The sequence below is a fragment of the Triturus cristatus genome, chromosome 8 (genome assembly GCF_964204655.1).
Source record: "Triturus cristatus chromosome 8, aTriCri1.1, whole genome shotgun sequence".
NCBI classification, from domain to species: domain Eukaryota; kingdom Metazoa; phylum Chordata; class Amphibia; order Caudata; family Salamandridae; genus Triturus; species Triturus cristatus.
Genome location: NC_140591.1, coordinates 148736560 through 148761139, shown reverse-complemented (window position 1 = coordinate 148761139; position 24580 = coordinate 148736560). Strand labels below are relative to the sequence as shown.

The 24580-nt window shown below is 47.0% G+C and overlaps 1 protein-coding gene across 1 annotated transcript in view; it reads left to right on the top strand.

The window, feature by feature from the left end:
• The first annotated feature begins 423 nt into the window (after positions 1-423).
• BTLA (B and T lymphocyte associated) overlaps positions 424-24580 on the top strand; it is a 128176-nt gene continuing 104019 nt past the window's right edge. Inside the window, exon 1 of the mRNA XM_085621175.1 lies at positions 424-642. Coding sequence (XP_085477301.1) covers positions 576-642 — 67 coding nt within the window. The 5' untranslated portion in view covers positions 424-575. The remainder of the gene's footprint in view (positions 643-24580) is intronic.

The following is a 24580-nucleotide window of genomic DNA, read 5'->3' as shown; positions in this document are numbered from 1 at the left end:
CGCTCAGAGGCAAACTTGAGCAACGTTCATAAAAATTTTTAAAAAATGTGTAAAAGACGGAAAGATACATCTTCATCGCGGAATTTTAATTCTTTGCACCCCTGTCGTGGGGTTCCCCTGTCCTAGCACCTTTCAGAATTTTGGCAGCCGAGGGACACCGCTCACTGATTTACATTTTTTTTTCCATCATGTAGGACAGTTCAGTCTCAGAGGCTTCTGTGAGCTCGCCCCTAACCGAGGAGGAAGCAGTCTGAACACAGACCACAGCGGGGGCGTTTATCACTGGGGTGGGGGCAGTCGTTTCCGTTTCATGTGACGTTCAGTCAAGACACCTACGCAAACAGCGCAAGGGGGGAAGAAGCGACCTGCAAGACACGCCCTCGCGGTCCCGGCTTTCATCTTGTTGTGACTGCCCTCCGGCCCAGTGAGAGAGGGTTATTATATCATACAGCCGGGCTCGTGCAAGAACAGGGGGCGTGGGGGCGACCATGCTGATTCTCTAACTCCGCGCGAAACCGGCAGCGCCTTCATTAAAGCCACACGATGCTACAGCAACAAGTACCTCGCGACTAGCCATGTGTCGCCGACAGCTCCTGCTCCTTCTCATCGCCTCCCTGGTGCATTTCTTCGTACAAGTGGGGGGTAAGATCATTCTGGTTTCATTCTAATAATAACTTGTTGTTTTGATAAGTCCCTTCTTGCTGCAGATCACAGTTTCTAAGCGCTATAAATGACGTGTGACAGTTACCCAGCGTAACAGTACTCAATGTCCTTAATGCTGAAAGATGAAATGCGGAGCTGGCCGTGCAAGTAGCTGAGCTGGTTATACGTGGTTCGCACCCAGATATCAGCAATTTAATTAAACTCACTGAAATTTTTAATTACCAATTCACAACAAACCGAAGGGCGTATTCACAAGAAAATGTCGGAGCGCGGAGCTGCGCCAAATTTGGCAACGTGTTGCGACATTTTAAAAATGCAGGGGTGCGCTGTATTCACAAGAATGCAGCGCATCCCTGTGCTTCCCGCAGCGCTGGTGCAAAAAAAGTTGCCTAGCGCCAGCACAGGCACACTGCCACCATGTGGCATGGGTGCCTGCGCTACAGGGACGATTGTTTATGTGCAGGAAGGGATGAACAATAAATTAATGGCGATTTGAGCCTTCTATGTGCGCTTCAAAGAGCAAAAAATTAGGAGAAATTAATAATTTCTTCTTGTTGCCCCATTCTAGCCCCTGGTATTCCATGGTGTTAGTTCGTGGCCCTGCCCCAGCCTTGTAAATCTGGGCAGCATCAAAAAGCAATGGGTGCTGCGGTGAAACGCCCACAGCAACGCCGATTGCACGCCCCTTTGCCGCAGAGGACTGCGAAAAGGGGCATATTTGCAAGGTTAGCGCCACCTTGTATATATGGAAAATGGTGGCGCGCCACCGGTGCGTCTAAAAATGTGACACTCCGGTGGCACTAAGGGCTTGTAAATATGCTGCATTAGGGCAGCAGTAACACATGACTAGTACCTTTCATTCCATCTCCCGGTGGAAACAGACACATTCCCTTTGGCTTCATTGCATTTATCCCCATGGATGGCTTAAGGCTCAGATCTAGTAAAGGACTGCACCGGTGCAAAGCGACGCGAAGCATTGCAAAATCTCACCAGATTATTTCCTATCCAGCGCTCAAGAAGTCTTGCACTAGAAAGGAGGCCTTGTCTCAGTACAAAAACTCACTTGCGTCCCTTTGTATTGCTTTGCATCAAAGGAATGTTATGGGGCAGGTCAGCACAAATACCCATAGGTTTTGATGCAAAGTCCAACCTACTAAGACAGCTAGGCCGGACTTTGTGTCAAAAACTAGCACCTCCTTGAAGCATCAGTTAAGAAGGTTGAAAAGGGTTGAATTCTTTAAAAAAAAATGCACGCTGCATGTCTACTGCATGGGCTTCTGAGTTGGTCTGGCTTTTTGACTATAAGCCCAGCAAGAATCTAGTGCCTGGATACCCTTGTGGGTGATAAGCCGCGCTCTACAATTCCGGATTAATTGATTGATTTATCTAGGCATAGGAATTTGCACTGGGTGGGTATGCTTCTTGTACAAATCCTATACTAGACAGCACCCACTCACCTCTACAGTGGTGTAAAGCAAAATGATGCCCCCCCACCCCTGCAGAATGTCATAAGGGGCCCGAGTCTCCCATATCTCACAGATATTCTTTGACCTTTGGCCGAATGGGGCCTTCTGTGAAGGGTGCCCCTCCCCCACCCGGGGGCCCTCTACACCACATGGGCGGCAGGGGATTGTCACCCCCCTACACCTCTGCACCTTGGTGCAAGGCTAGCATCATGCGAGCAGCATGCTTGTGCACCCGCGGAGGGGTCAATCTCAGGAGAAAGGAGTTGTGTTTTCCCCTTTGCTCAAGGCACCCCAGCAGGTTTCGTTGCTCTGCTGCATTTTGTGAAAAATTAGTAAATTTTGGCCTAAAAGTTCCTATTTTCGCCAGCTTCTACACTGGCATCTGAACACCACACAGGCATCCGTACCTGAAAGGGTCCAGGCCAGCTCTATTCTGAATGGGTCCAGGCCAGCTCCATTCTGAATGGGTCCAGGCCAGCTCCATTCTGAATGGGTCTAGGCCAGCTCCATTCTGAATGGGTCCAGGCCAGCTCCATTCTGAATGGGTCCAGGCCAGCTCCATTCTGAATGGGTCCATGCCAGCTCCATTCTGAATGGGTCCAGGCCAGCTCCATTCTGAACGGGTCCATGCCAGCTCCATTCTGAACGGGTCCAGGCCAGCTCCATTCTGAACGGGTCCAGGCCAGCTCCATTCTGAACGGGTCCAGGCCAGCTGCATTCTGAACGGGTCCAGGCCAGCTCCATTCTGAATGGGTCCAGGCCAGCTCCATTCTGAATGGGTCCAGGCCAGCTCCATGATGTCACCTCCAGTGAATCCTGAGTGCACTCTGCATTTGCAGCCTCAAGACTCTCACATTCTGATTACGGACCAGTTTCACTAATCGTTGTGCACACTGGAGTGGAACAAAAGTGCTCGGAATTTCCACTGTGCAATCAAAGCACTGCCATTCCCGCGTCACAGAATGAAAATTGACTGAATGGAATGTTGCACCCATAAGAGTATTTGACATTCTGCCACCACGGTGGGATTTCCACAGTCACAAATTTAGCTTTAGGACAAAGTTTGTCAGTGTTTTTGGTGAGCCACTCTGCAGATTTTTTTTTTAAATGTCTGGACATACTTGACCTAGGGCGGGTCTTTGTAATTCTCAGATATTCGCCATTTAAATACCAGAGTATACCCTCATCCAAGGTCAGAGTCCTGTATGTCTCCTCCCAAGGCCTCTCTGTGTCAGTATCATTGACGTAGGTACCCAAAAAAGGATAACTGTATTCTGACAGGTAACCAGCCACACACACGTTTGGAATTAACTTTTAATAGAAAATATAACAATTTTATTATTTATAATTTACAGGGCGGACTCTTGAAACTAAATTATCTTAAGTGCCAACTGAATAAAGAAACGTAAAAAGCACTTTTACGTCTGCCAGCGCCGATATGTCTTGGGATTGTTAGAAGCTTTAGGTATCATGATGTCTGTACTCAAGGCTGACATTGTTGATTTTCTCCTGGATTTAAAGAGCTAAATTGTTGAGACATTTATAGATCAGATATCTGTTCGTGGACCAGCAACTCGAGTAGAAATCTCGAGGCACCAGAAATCGCGAAGTGAGCACGTGAAGTTCTGTGTTCCTGAAGTTGAAGATCAGATGGGCTGAGGGCCCCTGTACATTATCTCTGGGGCAATTGTGTTACGGAGCTTAAACCTCCCCTTCCCAACCAACCACACAACCCAGAAAGACAAACAGGTCGGTGACTCACGGAGGGTCTTCCTTTCTCTTGTTTTGAGGTTATCACCCATCAGAAGTGCCCGATTTTTATCACAGAATAACCTTCTCGAAGCTAATTGTGGGGGAAAAATTGATGAGAAGAGGTTCACTGTAGATGGATGACACGTCTGTTTTTCAGCCAAGTTCAGGGGCGTGAACCCTTCACAGACCCCAAAAGGAATACATATCGAGGTATTATATTGAAAAAAAGCTGCTTCTTCACAGACTACACTAGGAGTGCCTCTGACGCCCCCTGTCACCCAGGATCCCATGGAACGTACCTACATTGGTGCTAAAAAGAGAGGGGGCATGAAATATGCCTGGCCCCTCTTAATATGCCCGTCTTTAAACAGAGTTAAGTTATTTTCAAGGCCGTCGATTAAGGCTAGCCGCGGACATTTGCAGCCCGTGGCTGACTTTGCTACCCCGGATGTTAACCGTGCTACCCCTTGTCTCAGAGCTCAGGAAGGATCCAGCGCCTAGATCACTGTAGCATCTTGTATCTGGGTACCACTGGCTATGTGAAAAGAGACTGCAGATTATCCAGAATGCGGCAGAAAGGCTGTTATGCCAGATGCCTACAACCTGCTCAGTCTCTCAACAACGCCGCACCCTACACCGGCTCTCTGTGGAGAAGCGCATCCAATTTATGGCGTTATACGTGGCCCATCTAATTTTTAAAGAGATGGGTGCACCAAGAATGTTCTCCTTACTTCAGCCTTGCAGCCCAACTAGGGTGTTAAGATCTGGAGACCTCAATCGGGCAGTGATGCCACGCCGCAAGCTGGCCGAAAGGGGGAAAGCTCCTTTTGTGTTATGGCACCATGTTATGGAATACATTGCCTACTCATTTAAGGAATTTATCCAGTCATCTGAGTTTCCTCAAGCAGCTGAAGTCCTGGCTGTTTTCGGTTTAGGGCAAACCCCTATTGCAACAAACACACTGAGAATCCCTTGTCTGGGCCGTCATGCGTGCAGTACTTAATTTGTGAAAAAATAAGTGCCGGGCCCTTGGCAGGAGGCCAGTGAAGCTTGCACCACCCATTACCCTGCCACCGCTGCCAATGACAGTACGAACACAACTATTAAGTATCACACGCCTCCCAATGTGACAATTTACACTATTCCAGGCTCCCAGGCAAATAAGAATGGCTTGGGAGGCAGGTATTAGTCATTTTTAAGGTATATTGAATTAACAAAGAAATGTTATTGTGCTCGTCTCTAAATTGAACAAACAGCGCCACCATGTGGAACTCTATCATAAGTGCCAAGGCTGACAATTAAGTGCCGGGGCAGAGCACCGGACACAACCGGCTCAAATAAAGCACTGCATGTGTAGTATAAATCTTTGCAACATAACATAAAAGGACAACAGGGTTGTCACTGCCAAATTTTGTTTCTTAACCACACTTTGGAAACCTCCCTATGCCTTAGAAACCTCAGCAGCAAATAGGACACTACTGGAGCCTAGGATTGAGACAAAGGGTCAACACTAATGGCTCGATTACGAGTCTGGCGGGCTGAGGACCACCAGACTCGTGGTGGTGCGGCAGTGGCAGTTTTGTGACTGCCACAATGCAATCCTAGTGGTCGTGCCATGTTGGGATTGACTACTCCACCAGGGAACGGCGGGGCACGGTGGTCCAGAGGTACCTATGTGCTTGGCGAGACCACGTGGTCCTGCCAAGCATATAACAACTTTCATCACTGCAACTGATTTCACAGATGTCTTTCCTCCATGAAAACAGTGGTGGTGAGGAAAGAAAGAGGGCCCTGCAGGGCCCCTTGTGCTTCCCGCCTTGTGGATGCACACAGTGGGGCACAAAATGTGTGCATGCACAGAAGTTCCAGCACACCATGGACTTGTCAGTCCATGCCGTGCTGGAATTTCTTTGACGTTCCCATTGCGGGGCTTATTTTAAAGGCACCACCCTGGGAACGGCAAAGGAAATGCCTGCCAATGACTAAAAAAGTAATTATAGGGCGGGCAGTTCTCACGTGGCTTTGGTGCAGCTGTGCCAATGGAGAGCCGGCGCAACTGCGCCAAAGTTGTAAATAGGGCCCTACGAAGTCATGGGGGGCGGCATAGCCCAATACCTCTTCAGCCACTCCTGGTGATTTACTAAATCAACATCCAAGCACAGACACTGAAATTCAAGACTGCGACCATAGCTCGTTCATTGTTTTCTTATGATCCCCATCTTTAGAGGGGTGTACTCTGGATCCATTATAATGTTAGCTTAGTGCAGGGATACTTTCTTTGGGAGAAGCTGTTAGCGCTCTATAAAATGCTTTTCATCAATTTATTGACATTGAATTGAGTTTGAGTCTCTAGGTGTGATTAGTTGATTGATTGATTGATTGATTGATAGATCTATAATGCACAGGAAATGCCAAGAGAGACCCGGAAACCACCCCACACAAACTGTAAAACAGAAAATGCACAACTTAAGCCTACTACAAACAAAAACCGAATATACAACAAAATCCTATAGAAAAGAAAACAAATCAAATCAAACCATGATATTGTACTTCTTGCTCTGGAAGGTCCTCAACTTAAGCAGAGAAAAATGATTTTTTTCCAGCTCCATTGACACATGCAGCCTCTTCTTATGCAAAGCTACAGTGACCTTTACAAGGCCATTACTGGTCAGCCGACTGTTGGGATTTAAAGCAGGGTTCTCCAAAGTCGGTTCGGGAGGGCCGGATCCATGCCAGATTTTTAGCATATCCCCATTTAGATAAATGTAGGTATCTTCAAAATCTGGCATGGATCCAGCCCTCCAAGGCCGACTTTGGAGAACCCTGGTTTAAAGGGTAGAACAGCTATGTGGGAAGATATGTGAACAAGACCCACAGGTGAGTACAAACTTTGGGAGACTCCATTGGCTGTCAGTTGGAAGCCCAAATCCTCCAAGGCCTGTAACCAGAGATGCAGGATTCTGCCTGCCAAGGCTCTTGAGTCACTATAGGATCAATGGTCTTTCGAGAGTTGTACTACCAGCCTCAGAGGAACCGCGCCCTATCTGTTGAAAGTAGTTCAGGTACCACTGGGAGCTCTAAGTGCTCCATACACAATGACAGCTGTACCAACTTCTCTTGATAATAACGAGGCTATCCTGACATAGCGCTTGCTACACCTCTTTTTAGCGCTGTAAATAAAGGCCTTAATATAGCTCGTAATCCCGCCAATAACTCCAAATAAAAAATAGCATAAAGTAAATGAAAATAATCTAAAATAATCAAGGGGGCGTGTGAGTGGGGAGGATGATCTAATAAAGTAAAAGTTGACAGAAGTTCCCTCGGAAGAACTCACAGTGCTCAACTTGAGCCTATGGGGGCCACAGCCCTTATTTTTCCTGATCTGACTTTTCCTCGAGAGCAAGAGAAGGAAAAATACACAGACAGGGAAAAAGGAGAAAGAGAAGACAGAAAACCATCACAGAAGTAGAAAGTAGGAACGTAAAAGGGTGAGACTAAGGGGCGGGGAGTGGCTGGCAGTGGATTAAAGAAGCCGGAGATTAATTCAGGACTATGCAGCCTTGGTATTCGCACAGGGAGAGGAGTTGGCCTAACGGCTAGGGCGATTGACCTCGAATCCGGGGAACCGGGTTAGAGTCTCGGCAATGACGCTGAACATCCTGTGATTCTCGGCAAATCACTTAATCTCCCTGTGCCTAACAAACAAGCATTGGCATAGCCAATTGTTCTCGCCTTTGGCACCTTATAAGTGTTTAGTTATCCAGCACAATATCCTTGGTGCAACAACATTGAGTGTTGCATGGCTAAACACTGATAAGGTCCCAAAGGCGAGATCTATTGGCTATGCCAATGCTTGTTTGCTGTGTGGTCTATATGCAGCCTTCTGGGCTAATCTGCCTATTACCTTGCCTCTTTCCTTGAAAATAAAGGCTATGTTCAAACAAGTTAAGAGTACATTTCTCTGCCATGGAAATGTTGCATATATATGTTTTATTTTAAATGAAAAAACACAATACAATATTTTGACGCACTCCTTCTGCATCATTGAGCACTCTATTACAAAAACAGCATGTCGCAAGGCGCTGAGATGTACAAATGTAAGATTGTTTTTAAGGCACACGTCTTCCAATCCCCATACTTACCAAAAAACTACAACAGGATGCCTCTGTTCCGTCGCACTTAATGTCGGGCCGAAAGCATCGGAACTTACTTTATCCGGATTCCGTCGACATGCATTTGTTAATCTGTTCACCCACAGCAGGGCACTGACTGACCGACCGACCACTTGGCTTTTTTTAAACATCTAAACTTTTCCTCATAGCCGTCGCCACTATTCAGCAAGGCCCCCCGTGAAAGTTGTAAAAGTTTTAAAAGTTTTACATTGGCCGAGGTTAGCAAGCATGAAGGAGACGGCAGTGCTCTGTTTCCAGGCTCGTCATGGGGTGAAAGAGGCTGACAAGAGGTATATTGTCTCAGGATTTTGTAGTTGCTTCCTAAACGTGTGGCCCTGGTATGACCCCTTTCAACATTAATTTTCCTCAGTTTAAGAAATCATTCATTTTAGATCAGAACTTCTAGCATGTAGAATATGCTCCAGTACAACCTTTGGGGTCCTTAAAAAGAAACTGGAGGTGCGGCCTGTGCAAATGAACAAGTAATGAGTTCTCACACCCGGAGGGAGAAGCAGAGCCCTAACCCGCCCGTCCCCATACCTTCTGAGCTCAAAATCAAACGAGTCTCCTATCACTTTTTAACAATTCATGCCATTTTTATTGTTAACTAGCATTTGTACAGTCTTTAGTATAGCAAGTAAGCACTTTTCAGCTCCATGCCGCAAGACTTCCCATTGATTTCGTTTAATCTATTCAGTACCATGGATTTGATACTCTGGTCTGCACAGGTTAGTGTCCGGGGTAGGGTCTAAGGTGTTGTTTGGCTGCTGCAGGGTTAAGCGTGAATATGAGTTTAATATGAACATGTTGGCAAGGTAGCAGCGCTTAGCCCACCATTTGGCATTGTGGTCTTTTGTGAACGATGGTGCCAATGTTTGTGTGTAATGCCTGAATGTTTGGGATTGTTTAGAGAATCAAACAAGCGTGCGCGGCAGCAGGGGGAGAGGAGAGAGGAGGGGGCCTGTGCCGGATTCCCTTGCGGGAGCGAGCAGCCAGGCGCGATAATTGCTAACATATGGCACCGATGCTCGCTCCCGCAAGGGAATCGCCAAACGTGCACGCGTTGCCATTGAAAGCAATGCAATGCGTAAGTAAGAATTTCCGAACCAGGGGGGCGGAAAGAAGTACAGTCAGTCACCCACAGAGGCACAGTTCACTTTATGAAAACATTTGCTAACACTCGGTTATAAAAGGTCAAAAACGGCCAAGCTACATGCATGTTTCATCACTTCAGCACATTAGCAATTAACTACCAACACAGAAGCATTTTTCTAAATTATGTGGAAAGTATGTGCTTTGCACCGGGTGCTTCGTGTGTGTGTTTTATATCATGTTTGCACTGGTCCATCCATGCAGCCGTTGCTGCACAAGTGCACTGCACCAGAGCTGTATTAAGGAATGTTTTGCACAAATGAAAAAAATAGAGCAAACTGTAAAAATAGTAATTCTTTGTTGTTTATGAACCAAGGAAAGAGGAAATAACGGCAACAGTTATGTTTTTTTTTCTGATGTGAGTGTTACCACAGGGAAACAGAAAACGATTTATTGACTGACACCACCTGCCCAAGTCCCAAAGATCGACCATGGCCCTTCTCTGGCACTTGAAACCCAGGGCTGCTGGACTGAGAATCGATGTCCTCGGCCTAAAGTTCTGGATTCCCTCTCAACATGCATTAAAGATCACAAAACCTTTAGGAATCGTACGTTGCCACCTTCTAGGAAGCGGCTCGTCACAGTTTCAGCCTCTTAGGACTAGATTCCCAAAAGTTTAGCGTTGGGTTAGCGTTACTCTTTTAATGCACATCAAACGCTAAGCCTGTAGGGCAGTGGCGGCTGGCACGAAGGGGGGAGTGTGTATAAAAATAAAAATAAACTTACCTCATCACAGCGTCTCTCCTCCCAACGAGTCCGGCCGGAACGGAAGCAGGAAGCTCACAGGCTCTCTCCTAAGTCAATTTCAACGCTGCTGTCAGCACCGTTCGTGACTGGTCTGAGCGTGTGGCTCGCCGCTCAGACGAGGACTATGAGCCTGTACATGTTCTCCACCGGAACATGCTAAGTGCGTATGACTGTTTGGCCGGCCCAAGACCGCTGACCAAGCCGTCATGCGCAATTACAGAGTGCCCACCAGTCCCCCCCAACCCCCTGTGAGCAGAGCAGCCCCGCCCGCCCCGCAAAACTGGCTCAGCAGGGAAAAATAAAATGATAATAGCATCTTGTTATTTTAATTTTATTTTTCCTTTTTCATACTGCTGAAAAGCAGTGGGCGACGCTCCTCCACCTTGGCGGAGGAGCCGCCACTGGTTTGGGGATTAACAAACCAGTGCAAATTGTTATCTGCATTTTTTTATTTTTATGGAAAAGTTACACAAAGCAGTGCGAAACGCTGCTTTACATTACTTTGCATGAAGGGGGCGTTACATGGGTGGTACATGGGCGTTCCCATGCAATCACCCATGCTTTATGATGCAAAACGCTATCTGTGAGAAGTTGGCCTGGTATATGCTGTCCACTAGTTATAGTGGGCACCCTGTACCAGTCCAAACAACCCGTTATTGATTATAGGTTAAAGACAACCTTTATTGAAAGCTATCCTAGTGGTAGCTATGGAGAGCAGCCTTCAGGCTAAGTCTTGAAGGAATGTAAAGCAGCTTGTTTTACCAGTCTATAATCTCTTGAATGACCAAGTGAAAGGGAACCACACCAGGTAGATATATAGATAATATATGTATTTATTTCTAAATACACCCTACTAGTCTCTTTAAGAGGCTAGAGGTCCAAACACATAAGTTACACTTCAAATTTTACAGTAAAATAGCACAAATACACGTCAGGCCCTAGGGGCGAGCCAAACCATATACTAAAATAGTGGTATAAGAACCACGACTTAACTAGACACAAAGCCTAGAGCCTGTAGAATCGCTGGGACCCCAAGGAACCACCCAAGGTAGTGACACAGGGGACCCACGGGGGCCGTGTGCAGTCTGAGAACACAGCCGCAAGCTCCCATTAGCTTCTATGGGGAAAGTCGTGGTTAGATTTTTAAAGATTAGGGACACTTAGAGATGAGCTAGGACCAAACCCTTTTGGACTTAGGAAGTTCTAGGGTCAAAACCCACGGGAGCACCGTAGTACTCGAGTTACCTCACCCAGGGAAGCTGGGTGCATAGGTGTCAAATGGTGTCGGGTCGTGTCGTCGTTTTCAATGGGAGCTGGCAAAGAAGCGCTGCTGCTTGGAAGATGCGACGTGTACGAAGAGATCCAAGCCTGGATTGAAGTCGAGAAGAACCTGAAAGCAGAGGGGACAGAGTCTGGGTCACTTGCCAGTGACCAGGGGCACGATAGACGAATGCCCACCGATGTCGGGTGTTTCAGGTGAAGAAGGTGAAGCTTGACTCTTCAGCCACGAGGACCAGGAGGCATCAAGGACAACCAGGAGCTGGATTCAAGCTGTCCCACAAACGATGTCGAGTGCTGCAGCGTCGGTGCCTGGATTCGACACAACAAGCCTTGGCAACAGCAACCCATGCAGAAAGGGGTAAATTGCTTTGGTGCAGACCAGCAAGGTCTGAGGGACTCACCACTCGGTGGAGAGTCAAGGCAAGTGTGGAGCAACCAGCGAAACCCAAGGAAAATCAAAGTTACCTTCACAGGGACCCACCTGTCGACGGACCAGGGATCGCGAAGGGACCTCGATAGGAATCACAAAATGGCGGCCCACGGGTCACTCGGGGTGACTAGGCCAACAATCTTCGGTGGATTCTCTGCTCGAGGTGGGGGCTAAAGGTAACCCAAAGCACAACTTCTAGAGACATCGAGAAGTCAATGCACTTGCAAATGTGCACGGGGACCAGGAGTTCTGGTTCCACGTTACTCACGAGGACAGTGGGTCTCAGCTTTGCTGGAGACTCGGGTCTGTCTCTGAGAAGTCTGGAAATCCTCTTCCTGTGTTGCAAAGTCTTCAGCATCCGGCGGGAGCTTCGGAGATGCATACTGGCAAATGCTTTGTTGGTGCCTGCCAAGCAGGGGAGTCACTCCTTGACCCCAAGGGAGATTTCTTCCGTCCTCTAGTCTAGAGTAGAGAGTCGAAGTTCCAGGATTCAGTTACAGAGTTTCGTCCAGGGATATCTAAAGTCCCGTTGCCAGGGGTACCTTACTTATACCTAAGGAAGGGGTTGGACTAACTCAGGGGACAAACCTATGGGAGGGTTTGGAAAGAGGGGTGGCTACACCTATTTCCTTTGTCCAGTTTTGCGCCAGAGCAGGGGCTGGAAGCCCCTGAACCGGTTTGACCTGGACTATGCACAGGGGCACCAAATGTGCCCCCAGTGCAGGACTTCAAAGCACTCTGAGAGTGCTCCCATCCAGCCCCAATACACATCAGCCTGTTTGGGAGGTGGTTACACCTCCCTGTGACAAGAAACCTATTGTCCAGGTCTCCCCTGCCGGAGTTTCGGTCAGCAGCAGGAGGCCAGACCCGTGTCTGTGGCTGCAGCATCCATTTTGTGATGCCAGAGCTCTGTTAAGTTGGTACCGGGTATACCGGTGCTGCCATGTCTCTCCCTCTAGAAGGGTGGGATCATATTCTCACATCAGGAACTGGTGTGGGGGTATGATTCTAAGGTGTTTGACAACAAACATGACATGTTTCTGTGCAGCCATTCCGAAGTTAGCATTAACCGTTTTAGATATAATGCACTTAAGAGTGTATGGTCAGGCTGCACTACTACGAACCCCGGAGGATAGATCCCAAAGGCTGCAGAGGGGCTCGGCTCATGCCTGGGCACCCTCTCACATATAACCAAGCACCCTGCCTTTAGGATTGATAAGGCCTGCCATTGGGGTGACTGATAGGTTTCTATGTGCAGTGATAGGTGAGATATAGTGAACCTACATCTCAGTAAGGGGTGCATGCACCACCTTACCCAGGCTGCAGTAGCAGACCTGAGGTGTCATTTTAGAGGGCTTTCCAGGGGTGGCATAATAAATGCTTTAGCCCCTGGTAGGCCTCTGGGGTACCTATGCCGTGGGTACATAGTATACCATATACTAGGGACCTATAAGGGCACCTCCGAATCCATACTGTCATGTACCTAAGGTACATGGAATCAATTTATAAGAGAAAGCAGATAGGCTGGGGACCTGAATAGCAGGTTCTCAGCCAAACTAAGTCAAAAACCATCAAAACACCAGGAAAAAAGTGGGGGCAACCATGTAGTCATATTCCACCTTCCTACACTATCTACTACCATTAGTAGATAGGGTTTAGCAATAAAATGAACGCAGCTGAAAAGCAGGCGTTAAAAGGAGAAATGTTTTAATTTCGCCTTAATTTTCCGACATTCAATGTCTGCTGCACTGTACAGCAGAAATACAAAGTAGGAAAATGTTTTGAACTTGTCTAGCAATAGTATTTCGTACAGGAAGCGTGCGCTTCCTGTACAGAACATATGATAGACTCAGGCATGCACTCTAGCACTATGGTGCACAACAGCACAAGTCAGCTCCGGCACTAGGCAGAGGGGAGGAGAGTACCATAGCTCTTTGAATATGGTGCTCTCTTGCTCTCTCCCTGTCACGCAACACAGCCCAGCCTCTTTGGGTACTGCGCTGCGTTTCATGACATGTTTGTGACTCTGTGTTAGAAATGGGATTTCTGGCTGGCTAAGGCTTGCGCCAAAGTCAGGCAGAAACCACCACTCTAGTCAGGGCAAGGAAGTTACACGCCAAAGATAACCCCTGCTCACCCCCTTGGTAGCTTGGCACGAGCAGACAGGCTTATCCCTGAGGCGATGTGTAAAGCGTTTGCGCGCGCACCCAGCAACAACACCCAAGGCCCACCACAAAGGAAACTCCACACAAGGTATTCTATAAAAATAGCCTTTGTATTATACACAACACATTAGATAAAAACACACACTCTACAATGTGCCAACAGGCACGGGCAGAATTTACAAGGGATTATATGTACAGGGGACAGGGCCACATGGACCACTGTCAGGAATTAGCACTTAGAACATAACACAAATTACCAAGTGTACATGTAGAACATAACCAGTATCTACTGGCGCAATAATGACCTCAGCGTCATCACACTAGCATCAGGTATAAAACCTATCCTGCATCCATCACAGGGGCATAAACCACATTATGCAATTTCTCGCAAGTCTAACGCATTAGACCTAGCCATCTAAGTATACCTACACTAGGGGCGTACATAACACAGGGAAGTACATTCTCCCTACCATCAACCTACTCAGGTAAAACAACCTCCTAGGCAGAAAAGACCACATTTAGAGGTACACAACACAGGGTGCGCAAAACATACTATACACAGTACATTTCCTAGCACCAAAAGCATGAACACAGGGTGCGCCAAACATACTACACAGTACATTTCCTAGCACCCAAAATCACATTATAGTCCAGGTTGCGCCAAAACCTAAACGTAGCAGCTGCCCACTACTTGCTGGGCAGCTGGGGACAAGCACAGGGCCTAAACGCTGCAGCTGGCACTAAGTGCTGCGCAGCTGGGGGAGGTCAATAGTAGGCATGGGCTCTCACTAGCCCCTGGAACAATATCCACAACATTGGAGCCACCTAGGCTCGAAAAACAACATGTCCCGCATGGAGCACACGGGCTCCTGAAATCAATATACGCCAAACGTGGGAGCCATCTCTGGGCTCTACACACCATGTCCCCAAGAACTACAGTGGCCCGCTACGGCGGCGCCACTGCCAACACTGGCCCTCTCGTTGGAGCCTCAGGGCTCTATAACAATTATGCCCCTGGTTGGAGCGCACTCGCGCTCTAAAAGCAACACTGCCCCTCGGTGCAGCTGCCCTCTGCAAGCGGGGCAGCTGAAGTCACAAGTGGAAGCGGGGGGCCTGGCACATCTGTGCCCTTGACGCTAGAACCCCACACAGGTCCTGAAAACAACCCATGCCATCCTCGTTGGAGCGGCCCCCCCTATCAGGCGGGGGCCGCTCAGGAAATCAGCCTGGGCACCGTGCCTCGAACCGGCACCAACATCCGCCCACACGGAGCCCCCACTCACCGGTTTGCAGGATCCCCGGCAGGCTCGGCTTCACTGGAGGCACTCTCCCTCGCTCCAGCGGCCGGGTGCACAGAAGGCTGGGGAGCAGGGAGAACCCTCTGGACTCCTGGTCGACTCCTCTTTGGTTCGTCCCAACGCGGACTCTTCTCTCGCGGGGCTTCTTCAGCGGTAGAACTTCTCATTCGGCGTGGGGCTTCCCTTGCAGATGGGAGCCTCGCGCTGCGCTCTAACTTCACCCGGGCCTCCTCCTCTCCCGGGAATGGCGGCACTTCCGCTTCCGTCCCGTGGCCCCGCCCACAACCAGGCGGGCCGCGGGCTCAGCGGCAATGTTGAATGCGGCTCGGGCCGCGGCGGTGATTTCTTTTGCGGGCAAAGTGCGGGGTGGGCACCCGCAATTTTAAATAACTAAATAAGCGGGGTAGGCACCCGCATCACTCCTGAATATCCAATGAAGACGCAGGGTGGGCACCTGCGCACCCTCGGCAACCAGATAAGCGGGGTGGGCACCCGCAAGGCACGCATCATGGGGGAATCCCTACGCTGGGGATTCCCTCTCTCGCTCGTAGCAGCGCAACGCTGCACAGCTCCAGCTCCTCTCTCTGGGGGAATAAAGCGCTCTCCAGGTGCTATGTTCAGGACCAGAAAAGCACCTTGCTGTAAGGAAAATAAAGCGCTCCCAGGGCGCTAGGCCAGCATCAAGCCTTGGCAAGGTAAAAGGAAAGTCACAAGGGTCCAGAAGGTCCTGAAGGCATCCAGGGGGCAAGGTAGGGCCCAGGGGCCAGCACACAGGGCCCTCCAGCAGGGAGGTAGCCCCCATGGCGGTCCCTCCTGGGCCCCACCAGTAGCACGCCCCTAGTAGATTCAAGACAGAGCAAGAACATTTTGTAAGGGGACACAGCCCCTTTTTATACACCAAATCCCTTCGTCTGGGTTCAGGGTGAGGGGGAAAACCAGTCGCAGCTGGTTGGGGAGCACCCTTGATGTGCTCAGCCCCTCACTCTATTCATTGGCAGGGCTAGGGTCGTCAGTCGCACCGCAGGGGGCGGGGCCAGCATTGTGTGTGGAAAACCCTGTCCTATTCAGGACCCAGGTGTACTCCTCCCATCCATCTAGCTGCTGATCTCCCCATTCACCACTGGGTGACTCATCCTGACTCTGGGGAATCCCTAGCCCGTCACATGACATGATCAGCCAATCACGCGACAGACACACTGCACACCGAAGTGCCCACTTCTAGAAGTGGCACTTCCACACTAGGTACATGCACGCCGCACACATCATCGCGCAGCATTCACTCCCACGAGTCCGCACATACCAAACTCGGGCCTGCACACCCCACGCATCAGGAACTACTAGGGACACATACATTCCCCATGCATTCCTATGGGAGGGCAGGCCTATCTCAGCACATGCACTCAGAGTGTGCACGTACTTTACCCTGGGACACAGGGAAAGTGCGCAGAAACCAAAAATCACCACACCAAGTCACCAGTAAAAAGCAAAAAAGTTCAGGGGTGAACCTGCCAGAAGGGCCAAGTCCAACACAACCCCCTTCCAGCCAAAACGCAGGTCAGACCAATCACCACCGTGATGGTCTTCCCTGCTTGGGGCAATAGAACACGGACGCAGGCCCGCACTGCAGGGACACTCTCCGGTTCTACGCCATTCTCAATCAACATGGTTCCATCTGAAAAAACACAACCGAAAAGAACTCAGGCCCAACTAGGCTACCCCACTGGTACTACCTAGTTGTCCACGGCCAGGACCAGGCCCTAGGCCACCCAGATACCACTGGTCCTTGCCAAACCCAGAGTGGGGGGTAGTAACCCCTGGCGTACAAGCCATTAAAGCAGCATTGAATCCTGCGCTGGCAAGCATGCAGTTCTAATTGGCAGCTGCTGAATTTGCTGCCCTTTGCCCTCTCACAGAGGAATGGCCACTTACACTCAAGAGGCAAGCAGCCACCCCAGAGACAAGCAGCCAACCCACACTCAGTGTGACTGACAGCATTGACTCTGCAACCATGCTGCTCTTATCTCATGGTGATTGGCTGCGGTGCAGGCTCTACACAGCCAATCAGAACGAGTTGAAGAGTGACATACTGCACACGTTTACATGTGTCTTGTGCTGCCAGAAGGCATACTAGGGCCTAATAGAAACACTTATCCCAGTCAGAGGCTTTTTTTTAGCACCTTACTTGACTTTGGCACTTTTTACACAGAAATTAACGCAGATTTATACAGCGCTTACTATACAGCGCTTACTACCCCAGACGGGGCGTTGAGCTGATACATAAATAACATTTTTGCCCTGACGAATGAAATCTGTTCACTGACTGATGGAAAAGTATTACAATTTGAAGTTTGTAATACAAGGTTCATTAAACTAATTTAAAGAAAAACATTGTGTGAAGCATTTTTACAAGGTTTTTCTAAAAGGATATTTCTGCACTTACTTAACGAGTATTATAGATTGCAGTCCAAAGACTTTGGGCCATATTTAGTACTATTTCACAAAACACAACACAGCAAGACAATTTGCTGCGCTGCACTGCCCAAAAGGGAGAGGGCTGGAATGTGTCATATCTATCAAGATATGGCACATCCCTGTCCTCTGCCTTTGTTGGCACACAATCTGCAGCCTAGAGCCAACACAGGCATCCTTACACCATGGAAGAAGGGTGCCTACATTACAGACGGGATTGTTTTTGTTTACCAGTGTTGGTAAATCTGGAAATGCTTCAGAATACATGAGTGGATGTGTGGAAACACCCACGCTCCACCCCTGTAATGCGCCCACCACTTCTTTGTAAGCAGCATTATTTTTGTGCAGGAAGGGGCACTTTCCTGCACAAAAATAATCCCCTGAGACATTTTCCTCTTTCTATGGGGGCTGCATTCTGCAGCCCAAACAAGAAAGAGGAAAGAACAAAGAAAAATGAGGATATTTCTCCTCGCTATGCCTCACCTGGGAAGGCATAGCATTTTGACACACTCCCAGGTTTACCAGAAATGGAAAATCTGGGAATGCACCAAAATGCATGGGTGGATGCATGGGAACACCCATGTTCCACCCAAGGAACGCCTTCCTGGGGCAGAGTAACGGAAGGCAGTGATTTGCGCTGTGTTACTTTAGATTTATAGAGCCACGCAGGCCCACGCAAGGTGGCATTGCGTGGCTTGATGAATCAAACTTAAGAGTTGCATCGCTATTGCGCCCCGTTGCATGGCGCAAGGGTGACACAACTCTTTGATAAATATGCCCCTTACTTTATTGGGTTGGTGTTTGTAGCTGTGTGCATGCCTGCACATTTCTGCTTGCGGGTATGTTCATGTGTTTCGGCTTGTCTTCATGTTCCGGTCTTACATGTGCATATGTGTCTGATAATGTGTGTCCATTGCGTAGTGTTTCTCCATCCCGGCGGTATCCCCACCTGCCAGCCCCTTCGCATCACAGGTTTCCATTGCATTTGTTGGCCCACCCAGCAAATAGGGACATCTACAGCATATTAGGTTCCATCTCTATCCTGATGGGGACTATTCTTTCCACACTTGTATAATTATGGTCACCCCTAACATAACACCGGCCCTGGCCTAATGGTGGTCATTCTTGACATACGAAACAGAATCATGTTGTGGGCATCCTACCTTGGTGTCATCTACTTGTGGCACAAATACAGGCTCTAGCATAATGCTGGTATTTGTTGATATATTGTAGGCATCCTTCACACGAGGGCAATGAAACCTGGCATATAGTTGGCAGAAATTGACATAATACGAGTCAGAATCATGGCTATGATAATGCTTCTGCATGGTTTAAAGCTCGCCCTGGGGTACTGCAGGTAATTCTAGGCTTGTTGTGGCCATCTGTGGCTTGGTTGTGCTAACCCCAGCACAATGTTGCCCGTGCTTATCACACAGTGGTGTTGAATTGACCATTATTGGCATATTCTGCTATCCTTGGTATTAGAATAGATGCATGAGAGTCCAACAGAGGCTTAGCAGGTATTATGCTTAGTCCAGTACTTCGGTGAATGGGCAGCGTGCACCTCAGGGCCCAGTAAGCCCCTCATCTGTGCCCTTGCAGATCTGGCATCGATTATAATGTATGCAAATTACAATTCCCAAATCCCATCCAACCAGGCTGGTGCAGGTTTCTCCTTCTTTAGAATGGTTAGTAGTGCTTGTGGCTGCGCTGCAACACAAACCAACCACTCCAGGAGGACTGACCTCACATTAAACCATGTGCATCCAACCCAGACAGCATCGTTATAAAAAGTGGGGGTGGGCTGAAACCTCTATTTCTTTGAACTGCATTCTTCCCTAAACTTATATTTCTCTGTCGTACAAAAGATGTTTGCTCTCATCCAGGAGCAATCCTGATATTCTAGTTCACAAAATTGATCACAATTCTTTCTTTGTCTGTATACACTCCTAAACTTGTGATCAGTATCCCAATCAGCATTTCCCTAATGCTCGCGAACACCGCTCTCATAGAAAAAACAAACAGAGGCTGCTTTTCACTGGATCTCATCGACTAGACGGCCCTTGAACAGATCCCAAAAGCAAAACTGCAAGGGACTCTTGGAAGAAAATTGAATCAATGGTGGATGAGATAGCTGGATCCCTACCTAAGAACTTTCCTCCCTATTAAAGAAATACATGTAATCACTTTAATGAAGGTTAGAAATGAAAATAAAGAACTATATCATACTTAGGCCCATATTTATGAAGCCTTTGCATTGTCCTCCCGTCATGCAAGGCGATGCAAGGACAAAGCAAAGGCTTCAGTCAAATTTATAAAGCTAAACAAGGTCTGATTTTCGTGGCCTTGCATGGCTTTGTTAGGAAATGTAACGTAAGGCAGCTGCTTGCGCTGCGTCGTGTTACATTTCAACTTGGAAGGCATTCAGTGGGTGATGCATGGGCGGTCCCATGCATCCATCCATGGATTTTGGCGCATTCCCAGATCTAACAAAGACTTTAAACCTGTAAATGTATCATAATGCTACGCCTTCCCAAGTGAGGTGTAACAAGGAGAAATATGTTTATTTCTCCCCATTATTTCCTCTTTCCAGATGTGCCGCATTCTGCAGCACACGTAGAAAGTGGAACATTTCTCCAAGGATTGTTTTTGTGCAGAAAGGTGTCCTTAGTATAGTAAATATGCCCCTTAGTGTTTATAAACTCAGCATACATTGAACCACCGTTGTAATGACTAGATATCATTCTAAATTAGGGTAGCAAAATACCATTGCCAGTTCTGCATAGGTACTTTCTTTTCCTAATCCCAATCATAGTATTGTCTGTTCAATTAGGGTCAGGTCCTATCCTAAAATTAGAACCAATTTTCACAACTGAGACAATTACTTTATTATAAACAGTTTCCTCATTTTTTAGGCCTGGCTTGATAACGCTGCTGCCACTAAACATTAGGTGATCAGCGTAAACAAGGGCTTTAAGAAGCACTACCAGGGGAGTGGCTTTGGCTCCGCCCACATATTGGTAGTCAGGTCTGCATGTTTTGATTGGACAGGAAAAAAGTGCTTGCCCTCATGTAGCAGTGATTATTTTTACATTATTTTGACTTGACATTATGATCCTATTAAAGTGTTTTAGACTGCTCACTTAATTTACAGAGTTTGTTTTGCTCTGGCACCAGCACTGATGAGAGGAGGGCAGGCAGTCATTACCTTTAGTCTTCAGAGTGCAATATTATATTTGAGAGCCCAGGGCTACACTAATCTACATGGAGTTTTTGGTCTGGCTGGACAGTGCAACTGCCGTTGACCTTTTGTGATCATCAAAAAAAGAGCTTTCACAGTTCTCCTGAGAGAGGGGCTTAGGCTCCACCATGTTGGTTCCCATGACTGCAGGATTTGATTGCATCGAACTTGTGTGATGCCACTAAAAGGAATACTGGTACTGCACTTTTTGTATTGTGGCAAAGTTTATACTTGATACAGAGGACTGGGTTGGTTATGTTGGCAAGCTAATGATCATGGTTATAGGCTCGTTTATTTTGAAATGTTCTGATAAAGGCACAGGGCCTGTGAAAAGCATATGTTAAAATCGACAGGCATTTAAGGTTGGATTGTTATTACTCTGAATTAAAGCCCACTGAAAGGTATTTTGTTACATAGAATCTCACAGATTACTGTAATAGGCAGTGGTTTTGGTGTTGGTCACTCGGTGTGACATAAGGTGGTTATAGTAGGTTTGCTCTGAGAATCATTGATAGGATGTCTTAGAAGAGATACTATTTTGCTTAGCCAACTGTAATTGTGAATACATTTCTAATTCTATGACTCTGTGTCAAATGGTTGCCTTGTAGTAAAGCCTACACTGAGTTGGTTATGGTGACAGGCAATATGCTTGTTTGGTGCATTGGGGACAGACCCCAGACCACAAGTGAAAAATGACCTCAACCACCATGTTTGGGGCACTGTAGCCTTTGTCTGCCGCGTTGTTCTGATGAACACGGTCTGGCAACCTACACTTGAGTTTTACTATATAAATTTATAAAGACAGCAACACTAAATAAAAGAGAATAATATTTTTGTCTTGGAGTAAACAATAAAATTGAACCTTTTACTTGCAATCTTACAGTTGGTTACACCCATCATTTGTGGTTTCCAGATTTAGTTGACTGACACAGAGGCAGTTTTCGTTTATATTGAACGATTTACATTTACTTATTAGGCTAACAATTAAGGCCACATGTGAACTACTTTTTCTACACTAAATTTGGAGGAGGAGGAGGTCACATTATCAAAATTGTGCAAAGAATGATAGCCCTTCCTTGAAAAATTCATTAGATTGTTGATTGGGACACCCAACCAGATTCCTTAGAATGCAGTCTATAACAGCTGGTATACGACAGGTCTGCACCCTCACAAGAAATGCAACTAATATAACTTATGTCAAGATCAGGCATTGATTGGAAAAGACTATTGAAGGAGAGTTGGAGGAATGACAGGGAGGTCATGAAAATCTTTTCAAATTCATTTAAGACTAGCCTTACCTGAGCTTTTCATTGGTCAAAAACACAGGAAGGAAGTATCAGAGTAGGAACTCTTTTCCTTTGGAAGAACATGGATCCACTTCTCCTTGTGGTTCAGCAAGAGGCTAGCTTATTTAATTGTTTCAGAATCTTTTCAGGTACACAGGATGAAAATGGGGGCAGCCTCCAAACTCAAATTACACATAAAGGCCTCCACTAGCCCTTTTAAGAGTTTACAACACGTGACTGATATGTGGCGCTATCCCCGAGTTCAGTATGCTGCAGAAATCCAAAATGGTAGCCCTGAGCCTAATTGTAATTTCTCTCCCTCTCTGTTCAAACTTTCAAAAACCCAATGCTTACTGTCCTGTCCAGCACATCTGTGGTAAGAGGCTCCTCTCTGTCTGTGAGACCCTTCTCCGCCAGAGAATAGACAGGCAGATGGAATGGGCTGGTGTGACAGGAAGATGGCCAACTCCCTCCAGGAGGTAGTGGTGTGAATGGTGTTATTTATCTGTAAGCACAAAGTGTCCTGCACAGTAAGGGAAGTACACTACCATAATAAGTTAGTCAGAATATTGGCAGAAATGTTAAAACTTAATAAAATCTCTATATATAGTAAAACTCAAGTATAGGTTTTGAAGACCCTGTTCAGCGGAACAACAGGGCAGACAGGGCAAACGGGTGGTTGAGGTCGTTTGCCACTTGTGTTCTGGGGTCTGTCCTGTCATTGCTCTGCACACTAGACTAAGTGCACCCATTTTCACTTGACTCTCAAAGTAGCAATGGCGAGCAGTTCAATGAGTCTCAGGGTGGAGACTCCAAACCCAAACAATCACAAGGTAGATGTAATAATGCAATGCCCAGCCCAGCCCATTGCTTGTCATCTTAGAAAATGATAAGTATTTTAATCGTAACAAAATATATTATGCTACACATGGAGTAAATTTACATGGATGAAGTACAAGGTCTGTGAGGTTCTCTACAGAATTAAAACATGAAAGGAATCATGATTAAAGTTTAGGTACAACTTCACTATAAAAGTTGACAACTTTATTTATTTACATTTGATTAGTTAACATTATTGCATACACTTGTTACATTACCTTACTTATAAATGATGTACAGTAGGAAGAAAAGAGATAAACATTTATATAATTCAATGAATAGTACCCACAGGTTGGGCAGAGATTTAAGAACATGTCATCAGTTTGTTTCACACTAAAATATACAAAAAGTGATGAATGGAATGCTTGAATTAATCTCAGCCACTGGTAATTATTCTGGTCAGCCTCCCATTCCACTGTTTTGCACACCATGCCATTTCAGTTTGAACCGAGCCCTATGCAAAGCAGTGTTGACTCTGCTCCAATGGGAACAGTGCAGTCCAAACTGCCAGGCCAGGTTTTCCCTGATAAATTTCTCACAAACCTAGGTCTTTAGAAGGAATCCTGGTCAAACACAAAATGGTTCAGAACCCTATCAGTTAGGTTATTCTGTGCTCCCCATATTGTCAAAGCTTGGGGTAGTCACCAACAGGTTCGCCACCTTCAATTTCAATTTACAATTTGAAAAAACTTTACTTAAAGCAGTGGTCGCACCACTTACCTGCAACAGTTTCTTTTGGGTTTAAAGTGTGGACACTCTACATTTATCTTTATTTTAGAGCGTGATGGCTACCAATGATGAGAAGAGTGGGCAAAGCTGATGAGTACCAGTCAGCAGGCTCAATTGGTGTTGCGCACGTGAGGTGCCATCTCGTCTCTTTTCACATTTTTTCACGTTTTCTGCACTAATCAAATGATTAGAGAAACATTCGGTGTACTTTACACAAGCTTTTACACCACGAGGTTCATTGGGGAGACTGCTTTAAGTAAAGTTTTTTCAAATTGTAAATTGAAATTGAAGGTGGCGAACCTGTTGGTGACTACCCCAAGCTTTGACAATATGGGGAGCACAGAATAACCTAACTGATAGGGTTCTGAACCATTTTGTGTTTGACCAGGATTCCTTCTAAAGACCTAGGTTTGTGAGAAATGTATTGGTTGAGAGGAGGGCGACCTAGGTTTTGTACCCTCTACAGCTCCTTATTGTTGTACACAGGTTTTCCCTGAACCAGAACATAAACAACCCAGGACCAGTTTTGCCCTAGTTAGGGTTTATCAGTCAGGTATAGCATGGTTCCAGTAACCCAGTGTGCAGGGGACCCACATCTGGGCATAACCCTCGGAACTTGGAACGACACACAAAAGTATACAAAAAGTGATGAATGGAATGTTTGAATCGAGCTCAGCCACTGTTAAGAACTTGGTCCTCATCCATTTTGTACACCGTACCACTTTAGTTTGGACCAATCCATATGCAGATTAGTCATGACCTTGCTCCAATGAGAACAGTCCAGTCCAAACTGCCAGGCCAGATTCTATCTGAACGGGAAAACATGCAATCACGGGTCAGTTTTGCCCCA